General features: G+C 41.9%; 1 protein-coding gene across 3 annotated transcripts in view; it reads right to left on the bottom strand.

The window, feature by feature from the left end:
• The window catches only part of STXBP5 (syntaxin binding protein 5), a 306923-nt gene extending 289412 nt beyond the window's left edge, over positions 1 to 17511 (bottom strand). For all 3 annotated transcript variants that reach the window (XM_060240653.1, XM_060240661.1, XM_060240670.1), the window contains exons 1-2: positions 17300 to 17511; positions 15625 to 15722 (exon numbers count right to left, since the gene is read on the bottom strand). In XM_060240653.1, coding sequence (XP_060096636.1) covers positions 15625 to 15722; positions 17300 to 17455 — 254 coding nt within the window. In that variant the 5' untranslated portion in view covers positions 17456 to 17511. The remainder of the gene's footprint in view (positions 1 to 15624; positions 15723 to 17299) is intronic.
• Between the last annotated feature and the right edge of the window lie 2359 nt (positions 17512 to 19870).

Below are 19870 nucleotides of genomic sequence, written 5' to 3'. Positions count from 1 at the left end.
TACTCATTGCAAAATTCAGGCTTAAACAGAAGAAAAACTGGGGAAGCCATTAGGCCATTCAGTTTTGACCTTGATCACATCCCTTATGAATATACAGTGGAGATGAAGAATATGGAACTAGAGTTGATAGACAGAGTGCCTGAAGAACTATGGATGGAGGTTCATGACATTGTACAGAAGGCAGCAATCAGCACCATCCCAAAGAAAAAGAAATCCAAGAAAGCAAAGTGGCTGTCTGATGAGGCTTTACAAATAGCTAAGGAAAGAAGGAAAGCAAAAGGAAAAGGTGAAAAGGAAAGATTCACCCAACCGAATACAGATTTTCAGAGAACAGCAAGGAGAGATAAGGAGGAACAATGCAAAGCAATAGAGGAAAATAATAGAATGGGAAGGACAAGAGATCTATTCAAGAAAATTGGAGAAATCAAGGGAACGTTTTGTGCAAAGATGGCCATGATAAAGGACAAAACCAGTAGGGACCTAGCAGCAGATTAGGAAGAGGTGGCAAGAATACGCAGAAGAATTATACAAGAAGGATCTCAACGTCCCTGACAACCATGTCGGTGAAATCGCTGATCTTGAGCCAGACATCCTGGTGTGTGAAGTCAAATAGGCCTTAGAAAGCATTATTAACAAAGCAAGCGGAGATGATGGTATCCCAGTTGAACTATTCAAAGTCCTAAAGACAATGCTGTTAAAATGATGCACATATTATGTCAGCAAATTTGGAAAACGCAACAGTGGACACAGGATTGGAAAAGGTCAGTTTATATTCCAATCCCGAAGAAGGGTAATGCCAAGGAATGTTGAAACTATCGAAACCATTGCACTCATTTCACATGCCAGCAAGGTCATGTTAAAGATTCTACAAGGTAGGTTTCAGCAATATTTAGATCAGGAACTACCAGAAGTTCAAGCTGGGTTTCGGAGAGGTAGAAGAACTAGAGATCAAATTGCCAACATTCGCTGGATTATGGAGAAAGCATGGGAGTACCAGAAAAACATATATTTCTGCCTCATTGACTATGGCTACGCTAAAGCCCTTGACTGTGTGGATCACAACAAACTGTGGCAAGTCCTTAAAGAGATGGGAGTACCAGCCCACCTCACGTCTCCTGAGAAACCTGTATAAGGGTCAAGATTAAAAATTTAAAAATAGGAAAAAGAGTTCGACAAAGATGTATATTGTCAGCTTGCTTATTTAATTTATATGCAGGGTACATCATGTGGAATAGCAGCCAGGATGAAGTACAAACCAGTTTTGCCAGGAAAAACATCAACAACCTCAGATATGCAGATGACACCACTCTAATGGCAGAAAGTAAAGAGGACCTAAAGAACCTCTTGCTGAGGGTGAAAGAGGAGAGCACAAAAGTAGGCTTGAAACTCAACATTAAAAAAACTAAGATCATGGCATCTGGCCCCATCACAACTTGGCAAATAGAAGGGGAAGACATGGAAGTAGTGACAGACGTCACATTTCTGGGATCCAAGATCACTGCAGATGGTGACTGCAGCCATTAAATTAAAAGACATTTGCTCCTTGAGAGGACAGCTATGGCGAACCTAGGCAATATATTAAAAAGCAAAGACATCACCCTACCAACAAAAGTCCATACAGACAAAGAGATGGTATTCCCAGTAGTAATGTATGGCTGTGAAAGCTGGACCATAAGGAAGGCCAAGCACAGAAGAATAGATGCTTTCGAGCTGTGGTGCTGGAAAAGACTCTTGAGAGCCCCTTGGACTGCAAGAAGATCAAATCAGTCAGTCCTAAGGGAAATCAACCCTGACTGTTCCCTGGAAGGTCAGATGCTGAAGATGAAGCTCAAATACTTTGGCCACTAAATGAGAAGAGAGCACTCACTGGAGAAGATCCTAATGCTGAGAAAGACAGAAGGCAAAAGAAGAAGGGGATGGCAAAAGATGAGATGGACAGCGTTGCTGATGTAACTAACACGAATTTGAGCAGACTGCGGAGGATGGTGGAAGACAGGAGGGCCTAGCGTTTCTTGGTCCATGGGATCGCAAAGAGTCAGACTTGACTGTGCAACTGAACAACAAATTATTTCATGGGTACATTATCCCAATGGTCCCCCTCCATTTGTCTTCTACCAAGCAGAGTTTGGATGTTGATAGCAGACTTTGTACTTGAATCCCATTGCATTTTCCCTTCTCTGAATTTATGTTTTTACCTTGCCTTTCTGTAAGAGTACAGCAGCACAGAACAGATAAAAAGTTAAATTAAAATGTGGAAAATTATGTTTTCTTTTAATGGGTTATTTCCCCCTTGTAACAGTGCTATAAAAATATTTTTAAATTTCAAAGTTTGTTTATAGACCCCATGACAGAAAAAAAACTGTCATCCTTCAAACTATTTTGGGAGGTTTTCTGCACAAGACTCCAAAACTTTTCTTAGTTGAATGAATGCCTTCTCACCTGTTCAGTTATATTATTCCATCCCTGGGAAAACAAAAAAATCTAGAAATACAAATCCACAACACCCAGAGATTCAGGTATCAATGCTGTTCTGATTTAAAAGAACCCTAAAATCCAAGAAGAAATTCAGCAGAGCTTCATGAGCAATGCTATCACCAAAATGAAAAGTATATAGGTCTGCTGTGTTAAATTAAGGCCTGTGCTGCAAGCTAAAACAACTGTTTCCAAGACAGGTTATTTGCCCTAGGTTCAATATTGTAGTATAGCAGGGTTATTTTTTCCCCTTCCCTATAGCATCAGGATGCATTTGTGTACATCCTACAATTTCCCTAGCTTTTCTCCGTCTTTCCCAAAGCTAATTTGCTGTGAAGTTTTGAAATATCAAAGAAAGCTTGGCTGGCTGGTGTGTGGGTCAGGAAATCTGCATTTTCCCAGCCTTGCCCACAAGGCAGTCATTTTCTCTGACCCTGTTTCCCATTTCAGCTATTTTCCACTCTGCTACCAGGCTTTTCTGCGTTGTTTTTTTTTAAACTGGCAAGAGAATACTGTTATATCTATAGAATGTCACAACACTTTGTATCAAGTCCTCTGAATTCCCACTTTAAAAAAACAACAACTAAGAATGAACTTGCTTTCAGGACCAGCCCTATACTGTATGGCACACTCGGCAAGGGAGGCTAACTTCTGGTCCCCCTTCCCCTGCATTGATAATGTCTCCAAGTCACATGGGCATAGCCCAATTCGGTGCCTCCCAAAGGCTGGCGCCCTAGGCAGTCCTTTTCATTGTAGAGATGTAAGAGGGAAAGACATATGTCTGCAATAAAAGGGGCTAGTGGATTATTTTTTAAAAATTCAGAGAACCTGATACACAATTATTAGAGTTTAGTTTATTTATATCCTGCCCTCCTCGCCGAAGCAGGCTCAGGGCAGCTCACAAACATAATAGCATAACAATAAAAACAGTTAAATTAAACAATTTAAAATAGTTTAAACAATTTGGTGCTATGATATTATTATTATTATTATTATTATTATTATTTTAAAAAACCCGCCACCTGAACATCCATGTTAAGGCGAATGACTGCCAGGAGACCGAGTCTTGGAAAACTGCCATATATTAGTCTCATTGATGTACTGTATCACCAATCACAAGTGCAAAGGGAAAACTACAGAAGCCTGACCTTATGCAGATAATACTTCATTCTACCAAATACTATGCTCAAAAGATTTACTCCATCGTGCCAGAAATAGGCTACATTTCTTTAATCCCCAGTTTTGTTTTGTTTTCCAACAAATAGAGATAGAGGCACCAAATTTTCAGCACCTTTGGAGTTCAGTTGTGCTTGTCACAACCTTGCTCCTGGGCTCCACCCCCAAAGTCCCCACAGATATTTCCTGAGTTGGACATGGCAACCCTACTCCTAACTCAAATGGCTTTTCCATTAGAAGAAGAGCCAAGCCACTTTAGTTGGCGAAAGACTCCAAATTTTAGTCAGTGGAGTGGTAGGATATTTGCAATGGTAGCAAAGTCTTCCATGAAGATTCTCATACAAGGACACAAGGCGAAACTGGGAACTAACAGTTTTACGAAGACATGTGGAAGTCAGATTTCAACAAATTCAGACATGAATGTAGATGCCTACCTATAAACAACATTGCTGGTGATGGACCAGTGGTGGCATGAGAAGCACTGCAATATGCCAATAAGAACTGTGATAGCTTCTTCTGCAAAGAGCTAAGGTCAAGCCATGGATTTCAAGGCTTGTACAAATCTTTCTATCAGTCCATTTGTGGGCAGGTGATATGGTACAGAAGTTATGCCATTGTAGCACATATAAGATTTGAATTTCTCCAAGGTAAATTGTGGTCAATTATCACTCACCACATGCTCTGGCAGACCTGCCCAAGCAAATAAACCTTGCAAAATTTCAATTGCCTGTGTAGTGGTAGTGGATTTCATGCAAAAAAATTCAGGCCATTTTGAATAGGCATCTACGGTTATCAGAAATATCATTCCCAGCAACAGCCTTGCAAAATCTATGTGTATCCATTGCCATGGGGTAAATGGCCACTCCCATGGGTGAAAAGGAACTGGGTTCAGCTGTTGCTGCATTGACACCTGGGACGCTGCATAGCTAGCTGCTCTATTTGCTGATCAAGTCCAGGTCACCAAACAAAACTTCTTGCTAGGGCTTTCATCTTGACGACACCTAGATGAACATATGAAGCTCTTCCAGAACTCTAGGGTGAAATTTAGGTGGAATGATCACTCGGATGGCCAACATTAGGCATCATTTATGTATTGTAAGCTCTCATCTGAGAATGTAGAACGGTACAAGGTCTGGATCATCAGAATATCTCCAGCTGTTGAGTGTTGCTTCATAAACTCAGGAGAAGAGAGGATTATTTTTGTTGTCCATTCAACCATACCCCAAGTTATTGGGGGAAACTCAAGCTGAAATAGGTTGACAAAGTGAACTGATTCCATCTCTCTCTCTCTGGATTGATGTCAGATGCTACTGGTAAATATGAGAGATCATCTGTATTGCATGTGTTGCTGTACCCTAATATCCCATATCATCAGCGTAGACTACTGAAAAGAGAGCCCAGCGTTCCATTCAAGTGGCAGTGGCAACAGAAATTCCTTTTCCTAGATTCAGGATAGAAACTAGAGGTTGAAAGTCTGTGAAGAGTGAACTGCTTTCCACAAAGATATTCACCAAATTTCTTTACATCCAAAACAAAGCCTAAGGCTTCCTTGTCATTCTGAGCATAATTATGTTCTGCTGTTGAAAGCAATCTAGAGGCATAAGCTATTGGTCTTTCTTGACCATCAGGCATCATGTGCAAGATCACTGATCCAATTCCATGTGATGATGTATCACATGCCAGTTTTAGGGGCAAGGGTGGATCAAAATGAGTGAGCACCTTATCTGATGTCACTAGCTTCTTAGCCTGCAAGAAAGCTTCATCACAGACCTCCATTTCTGTGGTTTCTGCAACAAACAGTTTAGGGGATGTAACACATTGGCCAAATTCAGTATAAAACGACTATAATGATTAAGAAAGCCTAGTAACGATCTAAGCTGTGATACATCCTTGGGCTTTGGGGCTCCCAACACAGCCCCCGTTTTCTCTGGGCACTGATGTAAACCTTGTGCATCTCTAATATGCCCACAGTAAGCTACTGAGTCCTTTAAAAAGTCACATTTTGCTGGATTGGCTCTTAGCCCTTATTTTTCTAAGTGTTTCAATATCATGTGTAGGATTTTTAGATGCACCTCATCAGGTTCTCCTCTTACAATATCATCCAAGTAACACTGTGCTCTCAGGATACCTAGTAAAACTTGATCCATTGCCCTTTGTCAGATACCTGGAGTGGATGCAATATCAAACGCTAGCCTATTATACTGGTACAGACTGCTGGGTGTGGTGTTGGTAAGGTATGCCTTGGAATCTTCCATTTTCTTCCTTTTCTTTCATCTGATTAAAGCTCATTGACTAAAAGTCGAGCAGTCAAAACCCCATCTGTTAAGTAACATTTGGACACCAATAGCACCTTTAAGACCAACAAAGTTTTATTCAGACTGTGAGCTATCATGTGCATGCACACAAAAGCTCACAGCCTGAATAAAACTTTATTGGTCTTAAAGGTGCTACTGGACTCTAACTTTGTCACATTGCTTCAGACCAACAAGGCTACTCACCTGGATCTATCATCTGAATACAACACTAAACCAATGAAAAAATCTCACAACAGCAAGAGTAAGGTTTGGAAATCTGTCAGTTAAATGGAGTAAAACTAGCCTGTGGTGAGACAAAGATGAAAAATTATCTGTGCTGTGTTAAAAACCTATTTAGAAGGCTAATTATGAAGACACTCCAACAAAATATGTATTAAAGTACTAATTTTCCCGAGGACATTCATAAAGGCTGTCTCTGAGTAAGGAATCTTTCTTAATCCTCCCTTCATGACAGGAGTGTGTTGTGCATTCAATCAAGTAGTAAGAAAGTTCCAAAGTAATTTGGGATAGTTAGATAAAATGCACAGGAAAGCAGCGATTTGGGTGGAAAAATACAAAAAATTACAGAAGAGCAAATCCTGCAGGCATAAGACCATGTGCTCAAGTAATTCCCTTTCTTGGATATTCATATATATTATTCAGGCTCTGAATAATATCAGGGTTTAGTTCAATAAGGTAAAGTTTTGTGTCAAGAATCTTGGACCAAGAGTATTTATGGGAATCTATTTTTAATAAAGATAGGTATCCAGAGTTACTAAAGAGTACTGTAATATACAAACTGAAGGCCAGTTGCCAGGTTTTAGCCTCCCAAGAAGGCTGACCCAGTTCTGCTCATGAGGATACTCCAGCTATGCATTTTGATGCAAATAAGCCTGCCAATCTTGCCAAATCATCTGACAGATTGGCAAATATGTCCTCAATTCATGGCAACGGATAAGCTTCCATTTTTAACTGGGAATTTATGGTAACCTTAAAATCATCACAGACCCATACTGCCCCATAAAAAAGAAAAACGGAACTATGGGAGTAGCCCATTTACTCCAGGCTACCTTGGAAAGTACTCTTTTCCCAAGCAATCCAATTCCATTTCCACCTTAGGGCAAACACTGTAAGGGGCAGGTCTGCCTCTATGAAACCTCAGTTGTGCATTGTCAACAGCCTATACCATCTCTAAATACTCCTGATCCTTGATTTAAAATATCTTCCAACTTGTCTTGGACATGGGTGGCTGATTTGTAAAAGTAATCTTTACAGATTTCCAATCCAAGGATTATAACCATTCATGCCTCCAAAATGTGGAAGTAGTCTTCTAGACAAGATATAAATCCAATAAACTTCAATTGTTATTCCATATCAACATGTATCAAACCCAGGGGCACTTTTTTTTCATCCAGTGTAGGTCTTCAATAGCAGGTGCATCTTGTGCATCTCAACATCTACAAAAGTTTTTTTGTATTCAGCAAGCGAAATAACTGATACTGAAGTCCCTGTGTCCAATTCCATCTTCAGTACTTTTCCAGCTACCATTGTGTTCTTGTTGTTCAGTCGCACAGTCAAGTCAGACTCTTTGCGATCCCATGGACAAAGTCATGCCAGGCCCTCCTGTCTTCCACCATCCCCCGAAGTCTGCTCAAATTCATGTTTGTTACATCAGTAATGCTGTCCAGCCAGCTCATCCTTTGCCTTCTGTCTTTCCCAGCATCAGGATCTTCTCCAGTGAGTGCTCCCTTCTCATTTGGTGGCCAAAGTATTAACACCAAAGGTAACACCAGCTACCATTGGTGTTAACCAAATAGAGATTTGCCAATTTTGCTCATATTATATACTTCTAAACTTGCTAAACCACTGTAACCACTGCATGGATTTTAGCATTTTTCATTTTATGCCATGGTATAAACTTTATTTTATTTTTCATCATGCCACTTACTCTCTGAATATGACCCTTTTTATTGCACTTCCTGCAGTACGCATCTTTGAATCTACAGTCCATAGAGAAGTGGGAATCATTCCCACAGCTGTAACAAGAATGGGTGGCACTAACAGGATGTTCCTTGGTTTGTTCAGCAGACATTTTGTGCACTCCGCCCCTAATTCAGCATTCCTTTGGAGTTCCAATGAATATCGGACTGCAGTTTCCATTGTGACTCCAATTCCTACTGCACATTTAAAAGTCAGATTTTCCTCAGAAATTTCTTTTGTATACTCTTGCTATGCAGTCCACAAGCAAATTTGTCTTTTAATGTATCATTTGTCCTACCTTGAAATCACAATGTTCAAAAAGTTTTTTTTTTAATTCTGCAGCAAATGAGGAAACAGATTCATTTTCAAGCTGGTGCCATTTGTGGAATGTGAATCCTGCTTGGGTGGTAAGTGCAGCTGAACAATTTGCACTATTTCCTTTTAAGACTTTTAAAGACTTACTTGCAAGCTTCTCTGGCGCAATCAAATATGAACAAGACTGTATGTTTTTCCTCCCACAATGCTTAACAGCACAACTACATGTTTTTCTGAGGGAATATCATTAACTTCAAAGTGCCGTTCCAGTCTTTCAACATAAGTAGGCCAGTCTGCTCCAGCCACATCAAAAGCCTCCATTTGTCCAATATAGCAGACCATCTCTCATTGTTTCCCTGCTACTTACAGTTCTGTTTCATAAAAAGCCCTTTTCAATCTCACCTTCATCACCAGTTGTAAGATATTTGCAATGCTGGCAAAATCTTCCATAAAGACTCTCACACAAGGCCAAAATGGGAACTAACAGTTTTACTAAGACACAGCATGATCAAGTACAGCGAATGCAGAAAATGAACAGATTCAACAAAACAAGCAACTGAGTGAAACATAACTACAAATTCACTTAGACACATTCAAATATATAACACACCCCACTGACAGCTCTGTGATTTAGAGAGAATTAGCACAGAATTATACATGAATTGCATGCAAGCAATTCGCAAAGATAATGAAGTGGGAAGTGACTCCAGCCTTTTCAGAGCAGAAACTCCACAGTTAGTGATGGTCGAACTCCTCAAATGGATGATACAAACATTTTCTGGAGCTAATAACTTGTGGCTAATGCAAGAGTTATCAGGTTGACAAAATGATTATATTTATCTAAAATTTTAACTGAGAAGATCAGCAGCCAGTGAGCAAGCCTTCCTCAGAAGGAAACCATGACGCAGCTGTGAAGATTCTAGTGGACAGATTGGGGCAGAAGGATTTGGTTTCTAATCCTAACATGAAGAAACTCAGTAAACAGATCAGCAGAATCTTACCACACATATCATGACTTCGATATCCAAATAGGGTTTTAAGTATATGGGAACTCTTGTAGCCTTGTATCCAAATACTGAAGAGATTCTTGATAATGCTAGAATTCATTGATAGCTCCAATGATAACAATGAAAGGAAGAAACCAGAGGTTCTTCCAAAGGGAGACTGCACAACAAGATCAGACTTACACATGAAACTGCCTTATACTGACTCAGACCACTGATCCATGAAGATCATTATTGTCTACTCAGACTGGCAAAGGCTCTCCAGGCAGGCCCATAGCCATGGGGGGGGGGAGAGCTAGGGAAAACCCCCTTCCAACTATATGGCCCCTCCTTTTGCTGCCCTGTTTTCCCCGCCTTGCTTACCCCACCATCACCATTGCTCTCTCCATCCCCCCTCTCCCCACCACTCTCACGGCCTCTGCCCTCTTTGCCACCATTGCTCTGGCAGCCCCTGATCTTCCCACTGCTCTGTCGGTCCCCGATTTCCCCACCGCTCTGTCAGCCCCCACCCTCCTCTGCAGCGCCTCCCCCCTCCCTCCCACCTGGTAAAGCGCCGGCCCTCAGGGCCCTTTCAAGGAGAGCGGCACTGAGGCCAGCGGGTCCTTTGCTGGCTTTCTGGCGTACTCAGCACGTTTAGTGCTGGGGCGCCCACGGTGCCCCCAGCTGGCGTCCTAGTGCTGAACGTGCCGGAAAGCCAACAGAGGCCCTACCAACCTCAGTGTACTTTTCCCGCTGATCAGTGGGGGGAGGCTCCTTGAAAGAGCCCCGGGAGCCGGCGCTTTACCAGGTGGGAGGGAGGGAGAGGCACCACAGAGGAGGGTGGGGGCTGACAGAGCAGTGGGGAGATCAGGGGCCACCAAAGCAGCAGCGGCAGAGAGAGTGGGGGCTGCCAGAGCGAGGGGCCCGCACCTAAAATTTTCTGGCTACAGCCCTGTCTCCAGGGCTTCAGATAGAGGATTTTCATTGCCTGGTCTATTTTAACTGGAGATGCCAGGGGTTGAAGCTGAGATCTTCAGCATGCCAACCAGAGGTTCTTTCACTGAGCTGCAGCCCCAACCCTGAATACTGAATAAAGAGCAATGTCCAAATATGACAGTATAGCTCACTAAAACCAGCATATTATTAGCTAGAACAGAATGACTGGTTTACTACTCCATGTGTTGCAGACTGAACAAAGTACCACTAAAACGTAACAATGAATATCTTGCAATGACCCAAACAGCCAAACACACAATGACTGATGGATGTTCTGACTTTTCTGTACCAGTTTATTCTCAACAAACAAAAACATACCACACTTTTAAGATTACAAGTATAATACCACCAAACCCTCAGTAGATCACTTATCATGGCAGACAGCCGCAGAACTATTGGAAACTGTTGGGACTGCAAGAAAAAACTTGATCTATGGACAGTGCAAGAAAGAAATTCAAAGACACTGAAGCTTGAAATGGTTCAAGAACAGCAAGTATCAATCTCTTCTGAACATGAAGACATCATGGACTATAAGGAAGACAAACAAGATCACTTTGCAAAACCTCCAGAATGCCTCCTTTCAGTAGACTACTAATATAATGAGGAAACTCTATAAAGGAGAACAAAATGTAAGAAGAGATAGTTCAATGTCCACAAAATAAAAAGGAAGATAAATGGTCTGATTAGACTGCAAATTAGACTGACCTCACTTGCCAAATTAAAACTCTTGGCTACAAATTAGAATTTAGAGAGAAACTCAAAAGAGTAATCCTGTAACACTGCTGCCTCGCAGAGCAGACTATATGAAAATAGTCACTCATGAATACTTTGTTTAATCCACACATGGAATCTGCTATATCATCACCACCAACTGAGAAAAACAGCAGTGTTTCATGCACTTCCTTATTCATGGAATGATGCATCATGCAATGACTGTTTACTAACTGGGCCAAATCTGAAATCTATTGCTTAATACGCTCACCCAGTTCTGCCAATTGGATAACAGTCTTGTGGGTCTCATCTTGTATCAAAATCCCTTGCTGTGTCTATTGCTAAGACTAAGGCTTACAGATGAAAGAAACAATAGACTTTGCCCCAAAAACCAGAACCAAGGACTCTGTGAATTACTAGAATTTTAATTTTTGCCCTGCCAATCCCTTTTTGCTTATAGGAACCATAATGCATAATTTAACTATTCCAGTATGTTTTCAGTGCTTAAAGACATCTGTAAATGAAAGATTAAGTCTAAGAAACTAGAAAAAACTACATTGGGACTACAGGAAAATTCTTGGAAGGAGCTGACAGGTGCAATCTTTGCCCACCTTCCAGTTTCCCAGCAGCCTACTATTCTTCCAAAAATTTCTAAATGAAATCAAATAAAATTTCTCTTTTTTCATTCTTCTGGTCACAGCTTCCATCTCCAGCAGGGGGGGAGCAATTCTGATTTCCCCACCCCACCATGTAGCACATTCTGCTTACAGGGCTCACTCAATCTTCAGAGAGGAGCTTCGGAACAAACATGAGGGAAAGATCTGATAAGTGTTCTGGTAAATCCAACCCACTATGGCAGAAATAACTTCTAAGGATTATGAAAGATTGCTCTGCTGTGTGTTGGATCCACAATTCAACAAAACAGATCCCCAAACTAAAGAATAAAGCATGGAGCATATGAAAAGTGTTGAAATATAAAGTGAAGATTTTGTGAAACAGTGATTCAGAAGTACACAGTAAGTGAACAGTGTTAGGCACAACCAGGAAAAAAAGGTTGCTATCCCCTACAGATTCTTGAAAGTACTACCCTCTGAACAGCCTGGCTATAAAGATAAAGAATGGCTGAGGTGGGTGGGGAGGGAAGTACATGTTTTTTCCTTGTGCAGTGAACTAAGGAATTCATGTGGAACTTGTTTCCGATTAAGGTGTTAAAGGTAAGTCCTACTCACAATGGCCCAGGAACATCACTGAACTTAGTGAGTCTTACAGCTGAGAAGACTTACACAGTACTGTGATGAGTTTTCTGTTAGCATTGAGAAAGTCTGTTGCTATATGAAGATTCCAAAAAGGCGCATAGTCAGGAAATGCTTAAATTTTAGGAAAAATGATCAAGATTTGGGAGGCATTTGGGTGTCAGATGGACAAGCAGCTACCTTTTTAGAAGAACGGTGGGTCACCTGCAGTTCACGCTGAGCAAGCAGCCTGATTTGGAACATGTAGTGTAAGACTGGCTTGATCTTCCACAAAAAGACAGAAGGATGAACTGCTGTGTCACCTGAAGCACTTGATGCACATTTATTTGAGATGGAGGATCACTTATGGAATAAACCAACAAATCTACTGGTCCAAAAGAAATTGATTAATCTATTCTGGAAGAGGTGGCATAAACAAACTCAGAACAATGTTCAGAAACCAAATGTTACCTTATGAGTTTTTCCCAAATACCAGAACATTACCTGGCATCCCGGAAGTGATAGTGTCACTTCTGGGTCATATGGGCAGTGACATAGACATGTAGCTGAAATTGGATTGGCCTGCCTGCTGCTCCTAGTAAGTCCTCTCCCCATCCCCCACCAGTTATATACACACATGCAGTCCAGGAACCCTGTGGGACCTTATTCAACTCCACAGGGACTGTAAGGCAGAGATGTTCCAACAGGCTTTTGGTTGAGGGCATTAACGGTTTATTATCCAGCTGGCACCTTCCCCCCCCACACACACAACACTTTATAAGTTTCCTTCTCCTCCCTGGAGGATGCCCTGGTAGTCCAGGATTTTTTAAAAAAACCTATAGGGCACCATCTGAGTTTTTACAAATTTAGCTAATTTGTGTGTTGTTATTAATTTTATGTATTTTACTATGTTGTAAATTGCCCAGAGGCTGACCTGAGCTAGGATGGGATGATTAATTAAGTGTGATAAAAACAACAACGTGAAATACAGGAAAGTGTTTCGATCATTCTGTGCAGTCTTTAGCTTTGAATTTAGAATTTAGAGGATTTCAAGAACCAAAGTGTTTCCTTTCACATTCTGCTGTTCACTCTCCTCCCCTCTTTTAGGGAACTGGGAAGATGAAGGAAGCAGTTACATCAAGTCCTTTAGTTCCTTCAGAGTTGCAAGCCTTCTTGCAGAAAGTTCTTATCCAGTAGAACCACTGTGTGCTCCTTATCATAGTAATGTAGCTGAGATGTCAAGAATCCTTTTCATAATTTACACAAAACAATTTCAAATCTGAACATGTTCTTTTACCACATGTCATTTAAGTAGATTTGGAAAGCACAGAAGGGCACCTTGCAAGATACAAAACTATTTTCCCACAAATACAGACAGCAATATCGCCTACTATCTTTATAAGTACCTATGACAGCTATCCGTACAGTTCTTCTGCTGCCATTAGAGCAAACCATAAGCAAAACTGCTAGAAGGTGCCTGGCTTACTCATATCAATGGCTAGTTGCAGTGTGACACTTTGTGGGTTCACCCAATGGCACAAAGTACAATAATAAGCAAAGTGTCCACTAGCAAAGCTCACAGCAAGCAGGTTATGTGTTGCCTCACTTCCCCCTCTGAATACTGATCACCAATTCTCCCTTACTGAAGCCCCCTATATTTCTTCATATGTTGTGATAGCCCTGACCTGGATAGCCTAGGCTAGCCTGATCTCATCAGATCTTAGAAGCTAAGCACAGCTGTCTTGGTTAGCATTTGGATGAGAGACCACCAAGAAATGCCACGGTTGCTATGAAGAGGAAAGCAATGGCAAATCATTTCCATCCCTCTCTTGCCTTGAAAACTCTATGGGGTTGCCATAAGTAATCTGCAACAGCACTTTAGACACATGCACATTTCAGTCATGAATTCCCTTGCAATGAAAACAATGCTAATAAAGGGAGAATCTTCTAAATCAGGCTTAATTAAAGATTACTTTGCACTGTGCTCAAGCAACAACCCTAACACATCAACTACTCCTCAGGACAGAAACTTTTGTAAAAAGATAGTTATACTTTGCTCTCCCTCATTAGGCAAATGCAGCTTTTGCCAGAGTAAACAAGAAGGAAGGACTATTAAATATACAAGAGAGAAAGTACTGTAGTCTTGACAAGAAAATGAAAGGGTATGGCAGCTGCTCCAATTTGTAAACTATTAATATGAGACAAATGTAAAATTCAGTATACTATAATGAAAAGAAAGACTCAGTACTAGGATCATAAAACTGCAACTAACAAGGTGTAGAATTAACTACTCTTTAGGAGCAGTCTCAACAAGAACACATTTTAATATCTACATTTCGTACTAGTTGCATAGTCCAATTCTATTCAAGTTTACTCAATTTGATTTGAACAGGATTTATATTAAGTCTGTACACAACTGCAAACTGCGTGATTGTAGGTGTCACCACAAGAGAAGAGAGTATCACTGCACATTATCTCCAACTTTACTCCATAACTCCAAACAAATTGCTTTTCTTATAACTCACCACCAGCTCCTATTGACCAAATAGCACCACTTATTAGATAGCTCTCACACAAATGACCCCTATCCGCAAGCTCACCTATACATTTTCCCACATCAATAAACCAATTATATACATAATAACTTTAAACCCTTATAGAAACATTTCAATGAGTAGAAAACAGAGGAAGTCCCACAATTATTCCTACAGTTTTGAACAACTTGAAAATAAACACTTCATCAATACTAGTAGCAACACTATAAGGTATCTCTGTTCTCTCAAATTCAGCCTCCAGTTCAAATATTTTTGAATAAATTAGATAACAAAAACTAAAAAATATTTACCATAGTTTTTAGCATAAGGGCACACATGCACACAATCTACTTCATGTTTTGTACAGTAGTAGCATGCAGCAGCATTAACAACGCCATGTCTTACTTTAAAAGAAAATCATCCTAAAATGATTCGTAACAAAAAAAACCTGTTTAGCCAAATGCATGGTAGAAATTCTGCTTTCTCCTAAACACAAGATAATTTAAATTATGTCGCCACATATTTTTAAAATGTTGTACATACATTATTCTATAGTGAAAACATTTGTTTAAAACAAACAAGAATGACAGCATTATAAAAGAACAACATAAACAATAAGTTTATTTAGGTCTCAAGACAGAAAGTTTACCTGGCTGCATTATGCCCCCTAAAAATACAGTACTCCGAATAAACCATAGAGACCAATAGTTAGTTTATATTCATGCATGGAAAAACTAGTATGATTTCCCAGAACATCTTATAACGTATATGCTACAGAAACATAGACAAAAGTACAAGCCTTACCCCTTTTCCCAGTTTAAATGCACACCTGAGTTCCAGAGTGTTTTATCACAGTAACTCCAGCACTTCACAGTAGACAAGGACAATCTTCTTAGTAATTTGCTTTTTAGAACATTATAAAAAAGGATACAGCCTTAAAGCTCCAGTCTGAGTCCCAATGGCCAGTATCTTCTGAACAGGATCAAAAGCCAAGGATGAAGGCTGAAAAGGGAAACCATGGCGTACAGTCTGGCATGTCAGAGCAGTAAAGCAATGGTGACGAGGCAGCAAGGAGAAAAATAAAATCAAGAGAGCATATTAGGAAAAAGTGGTTTCATGTAAATTATACTTAAGTTTTCAAGAGAGCATCCAACTTTAAATTGGAATTATCAGAGAAACAACTAGAAGCAGAATTTATTCAAATCTCAATGAACATGGAAATGTTAAATGAAACTTTAATTTTATCCTCATTTGTGAACATTTAAGCAATCTACCAATTCTTTTCTCACATTTAATGCATTCCTAGCCTAATCTGCAACTTTTCCTCATAAACAGCTATGGTCAGGATATGTGAATTAAAATCCAAGGCAGACACTGGGAAATGTGATGATACAGCCAGTCATGTAAATTAAATGACCACTAATTATGAAAATGGCTCTTCAGAGAGCCATTGCTATTTCTTTGAAGCAGGCCATTGATGACATAAACCTGCCACTCCATGGCAGCTTTTAAGAAATTTCTTACACACAGCTTTCTGCAACCATGAAGTGGAATGGCAGTCTTTCTTATTGTAAAATGTGAATCACAGAATTTAACAAGAAAAATATAGCTACCTAATTTTGATCTCAAGTGCACTTTACCGAAATTTTTGACACTAGAAATATGTGGTGCAAAACCCCACATACAAATCTGCTTGTCCTGATGAAATCAAAGGGTCATACCTTAACCTTCAATCCTTCTTACTAATAAGGGGGAGGGGAAAATACCTGTAGTAATATTAAACAAGGAACTCTATTAGGCAACAAGGATCTTTAGACCCACTCCCACCCTGAGAGTTAGAAAAAGCTGTCAAACCCACAAGCAAGTCAAGCTCAGTTTAGGCCACAGGTGTTGTACAGGTAGAGATTAGAATCAACATGCACCTCATTTTGCTTTTCAACTTGGCACAGCTGGTGCATTAATTTGCTGCATCATCGTTTTGGAATTTGTTCTTTGTCTGGATTTATTATACCTAATCTGAATATGAACATTATATTATTACTCACGCTACATCCTTTAAAAAGTGATATTCCTAATGTCTGTTTTATGAACTCAAGGGGGGAGTTAAATGCCCACAGAAAGCCATACCACCCAAAAGTGCAGAGGCTTTAATACCTTATCCCCTGATCCTACCAAAATCGGATTCTATCTATGTTCAGTCCATCATTGTCCTCCCGCAATTCAGTCCATCACCACCACCACCCCAGGAAAAAAAGAGAAAATTATATATATCATGGAACATCCCTTAATGCAAAAAAAAAAAAAAAACCCAACCAAAAAACAAAAAACCAACCATCAAGACCCGACCGTTTTAGTAAAAAAAAAAAAAAAAAGCCCTCTCTATTAATAAAAGCCTGGAGTCTTTCAAAGCGTCATCACCAGCTACCGTTTAGTCAAAAAATGGGGGGGGGGGGGGGCTTTAAGAGAACTGACAGCTTTAAAAGCCTAGAAGTCTAGAGCCTGCAGAACCCATCATGGCTACACCATCATCATTATCGTCGTCTCTCTCTGACCCCCCCCCCTCTCCCATTTCTTCCCAACCGGCTGTTAACGGCTGCAGCATTCACCTTGCAGAGCTGGAAATGCTCGGACTGGAGGGTCTCAGGGATGTCGTTTTCCCGGGTTGCAGTCGGCTGCTGTTGAGAGGAGGAGGAAGCCGAAGAGGAGGACGACGAGCCCGCTGTCAGGCCGTCCAACACCTTCCTGATGTTAAATTTCCTCATGGTCTCTTCGGAGGCGCACCCTGTTCTTCTCCCCCCTCCTCCTCCCCCTCCCCACCCCCCTCTTGCCGTGGTTCCTACTCCCGCCCTCTCTCACACACACCTCAAACAAACCACAGCAGAGAGAGGGAAGGAGGCTGGCAAGACAGGGTGTGTGTGTGCGCGCGCGGGGGGAGGGAAGTATCTCCGTTTCCTCTTAATCCGAAAATGTTAATAATAAAATAACAATAATTAGCGAGAGCCTACAAGGCGACTTCGAGAGCCAGGCACCCTTCTCAGGTAAGAGAGGGAGTGGACCTTATAAAGGAACAGGAAAGAGCCTAACAGGAAGGAAAAGGAGGGAGGGAGCAAGAAGTAAATAAATATACGGAGAGATCAACGCAATAACACGGCTTCCTCCTTCTCCTGTGGCGCGCTCAAGCAAGTGAGCAAAGCCGGGGGAAAGACAGTTTTAGCCCTGGCAAATCCCCTACGGGTATCGCTGCCGCCACCACAGCCACCCCACCTCCATTAAAGCTCCTGGAAGGCCTCAAGCAACCTCTCCTGCAGGCTTTTCCTTGTCTGCCTCACTGCGCCTTCTAGTCCGAGCCCTTCTTCACCCCGGCGGGGCCGGCTTCGCCACTGGCTCAGGCCCTACCACCGCCTCTCGCTGCTGCGTGTCTATCGAGCGAGCGAGCAGAGTCTGTGTCTGCCTCCCCGCGGGGCTCCGGAGCTCCCCCCCTCCCGCGCACACACAGACACACTTCTTGTCGAGCGGCTATGAACCCTGAAGTGACAGCGACGACAGCCTCAGCTTCCCACCCCTTTCCCTTCCTGCCAGTCTCGCATAGCGGGAGCAGCAACGGCAGCCGCTGTCATCCCGCCATGTGCCCCCGAGATCCCTTTTGCTCTGTCTCTCTCTCAGGGCCTCTGTGCTTCAGCCGCCGCTGCAACAATTCCCCCGCCAGGGGCTGACGCTAGCCTCCCCGCTCGCTCTTCCACAGCAACGGCTCCTGCCCCGGGAGTGTCACCGGCGGTGCTTCGTGGTGGCGGTGGCTGAGGTGTGCCGCCGGCTGTCACACGCCCCCACAGCCATCCTCTTGCAGGGCTGCTACGGCGGCTTCCATGCTTATTCCTGCCTCGCCTGGCGGCGCGGAAACACAGCCCTGGCAGCAAGAAGGCGGTGGCGGCGGCGCCGTCCTCCTTTCCGCCGCCACCACCGCTGTGGCAGCTGCTGCTGTTGCCTCCTTAAGCTGGTGGTGGTGGTGGTGGCGGCAAGCCGGAGTGAATAGCGCGGAGCATGCGCGCTTCCAGGCCTCCACAGCGGCACCCGGATGTCGCTGCTTTTTGCCCCCTTGCTCGCTCGCTTCTTTCTGGTCGGTGGGGCAGAGGGGTTTGCGGATCTGTGATTCTGTACGCGCCCGTGCGCACTGAGAGTGGGATTTGCTCTTCAGAAAAGAGGAAATGCATAGGACCTCGGGCTGTATAGTTTGTAAATGGTGCTGAGCCTTGCGCTGCCTTTTGGGCGGGCTGGAGTTACACATCCTTAGAACTTCAAGCAATCCAGGAATTTAAATCAGACACTGTTTGATTATCCAAGGGATTTCTGTGTAATAGATTACTCCGCCGCCTTGGTTGATCCACTGTATTCGGTTCCATCACTGCCAACTCTATGCTAAATGGCAGTAGCAGTGGTTCTAAACATAATCCCGGTAATCACAAAACTAATCGGGGTATAAAGTATCCACAGAGCAGTCTTCACAGGGAGATCTTGTCCGAAACCTTGTGCACAAGAGAAGGTATGTAGCTTTTCCCACCACAACCACCGTTTTTACCCTTCAGCTTTAGTGTTCCAATTGGACTGAAAGAAGCAACGCAAGGCAAGTAGTTAGTGTTTAAAAGGCTGAGGGAAGTCTCCTATAGGAAATAATGAAGACAGATGTAGTGCCAAGATCCTGTGGTGGTTTTTTTTTCCCCCTGGATGGAGCCCTGTGACTGTAAAGCATAATAAGAGAGTGTGGAACTGAGGTCTTGGATGTGAGAGACCTAAATTTAAAACACTTTGAGCAATAGACTTTACCATAGCCTTAACCAGTCATTGTCTCTGGATGCATAACCTGAGGAATATTGAGATAACACTAGTGTAACACCTTTGTACACTGAAAACTACTACAAACATTATTGAGAATGGTACAGTTCCATCCTGTGTTGTTTATTGGCAATACCTTGTGATGTTGTGGGAATGTTTGGTTCACTCTGAGGTCAGTCTTTATGTAAATTAGTTTAAAATGTATCCTGTTGTCTTTCAAAAGCTTTAGGCATTTTTAAGCAAAAATAAATATGTTTAATATAAAGTAGAAAAATAATTGTATAGTATGAATATGAAACTAAGTAATGATACTTGTTACCATGGCAAGCAAGAACAGCATTAGACATTTC

Source organism: Heteronotia binoei, chromosome 1 (genome assembly GCF_032191835.1).
Source record: "Heteronotia binoei isolate CCM8104 ecotype False Entrance Well chromosome 1, APGP_CSIRO_Hbin_v1, whole genome shotgun sequence".
Lineage (NCBI taxonomy): Eukaryota > Metazoa > Chordata > Lepidosauria > Squamata > Gekkonidae > Heteronotia > Heteronotia binoei.
This window is presented reverse-complemented; position numbering and strand designations above follow the sequence as displayed.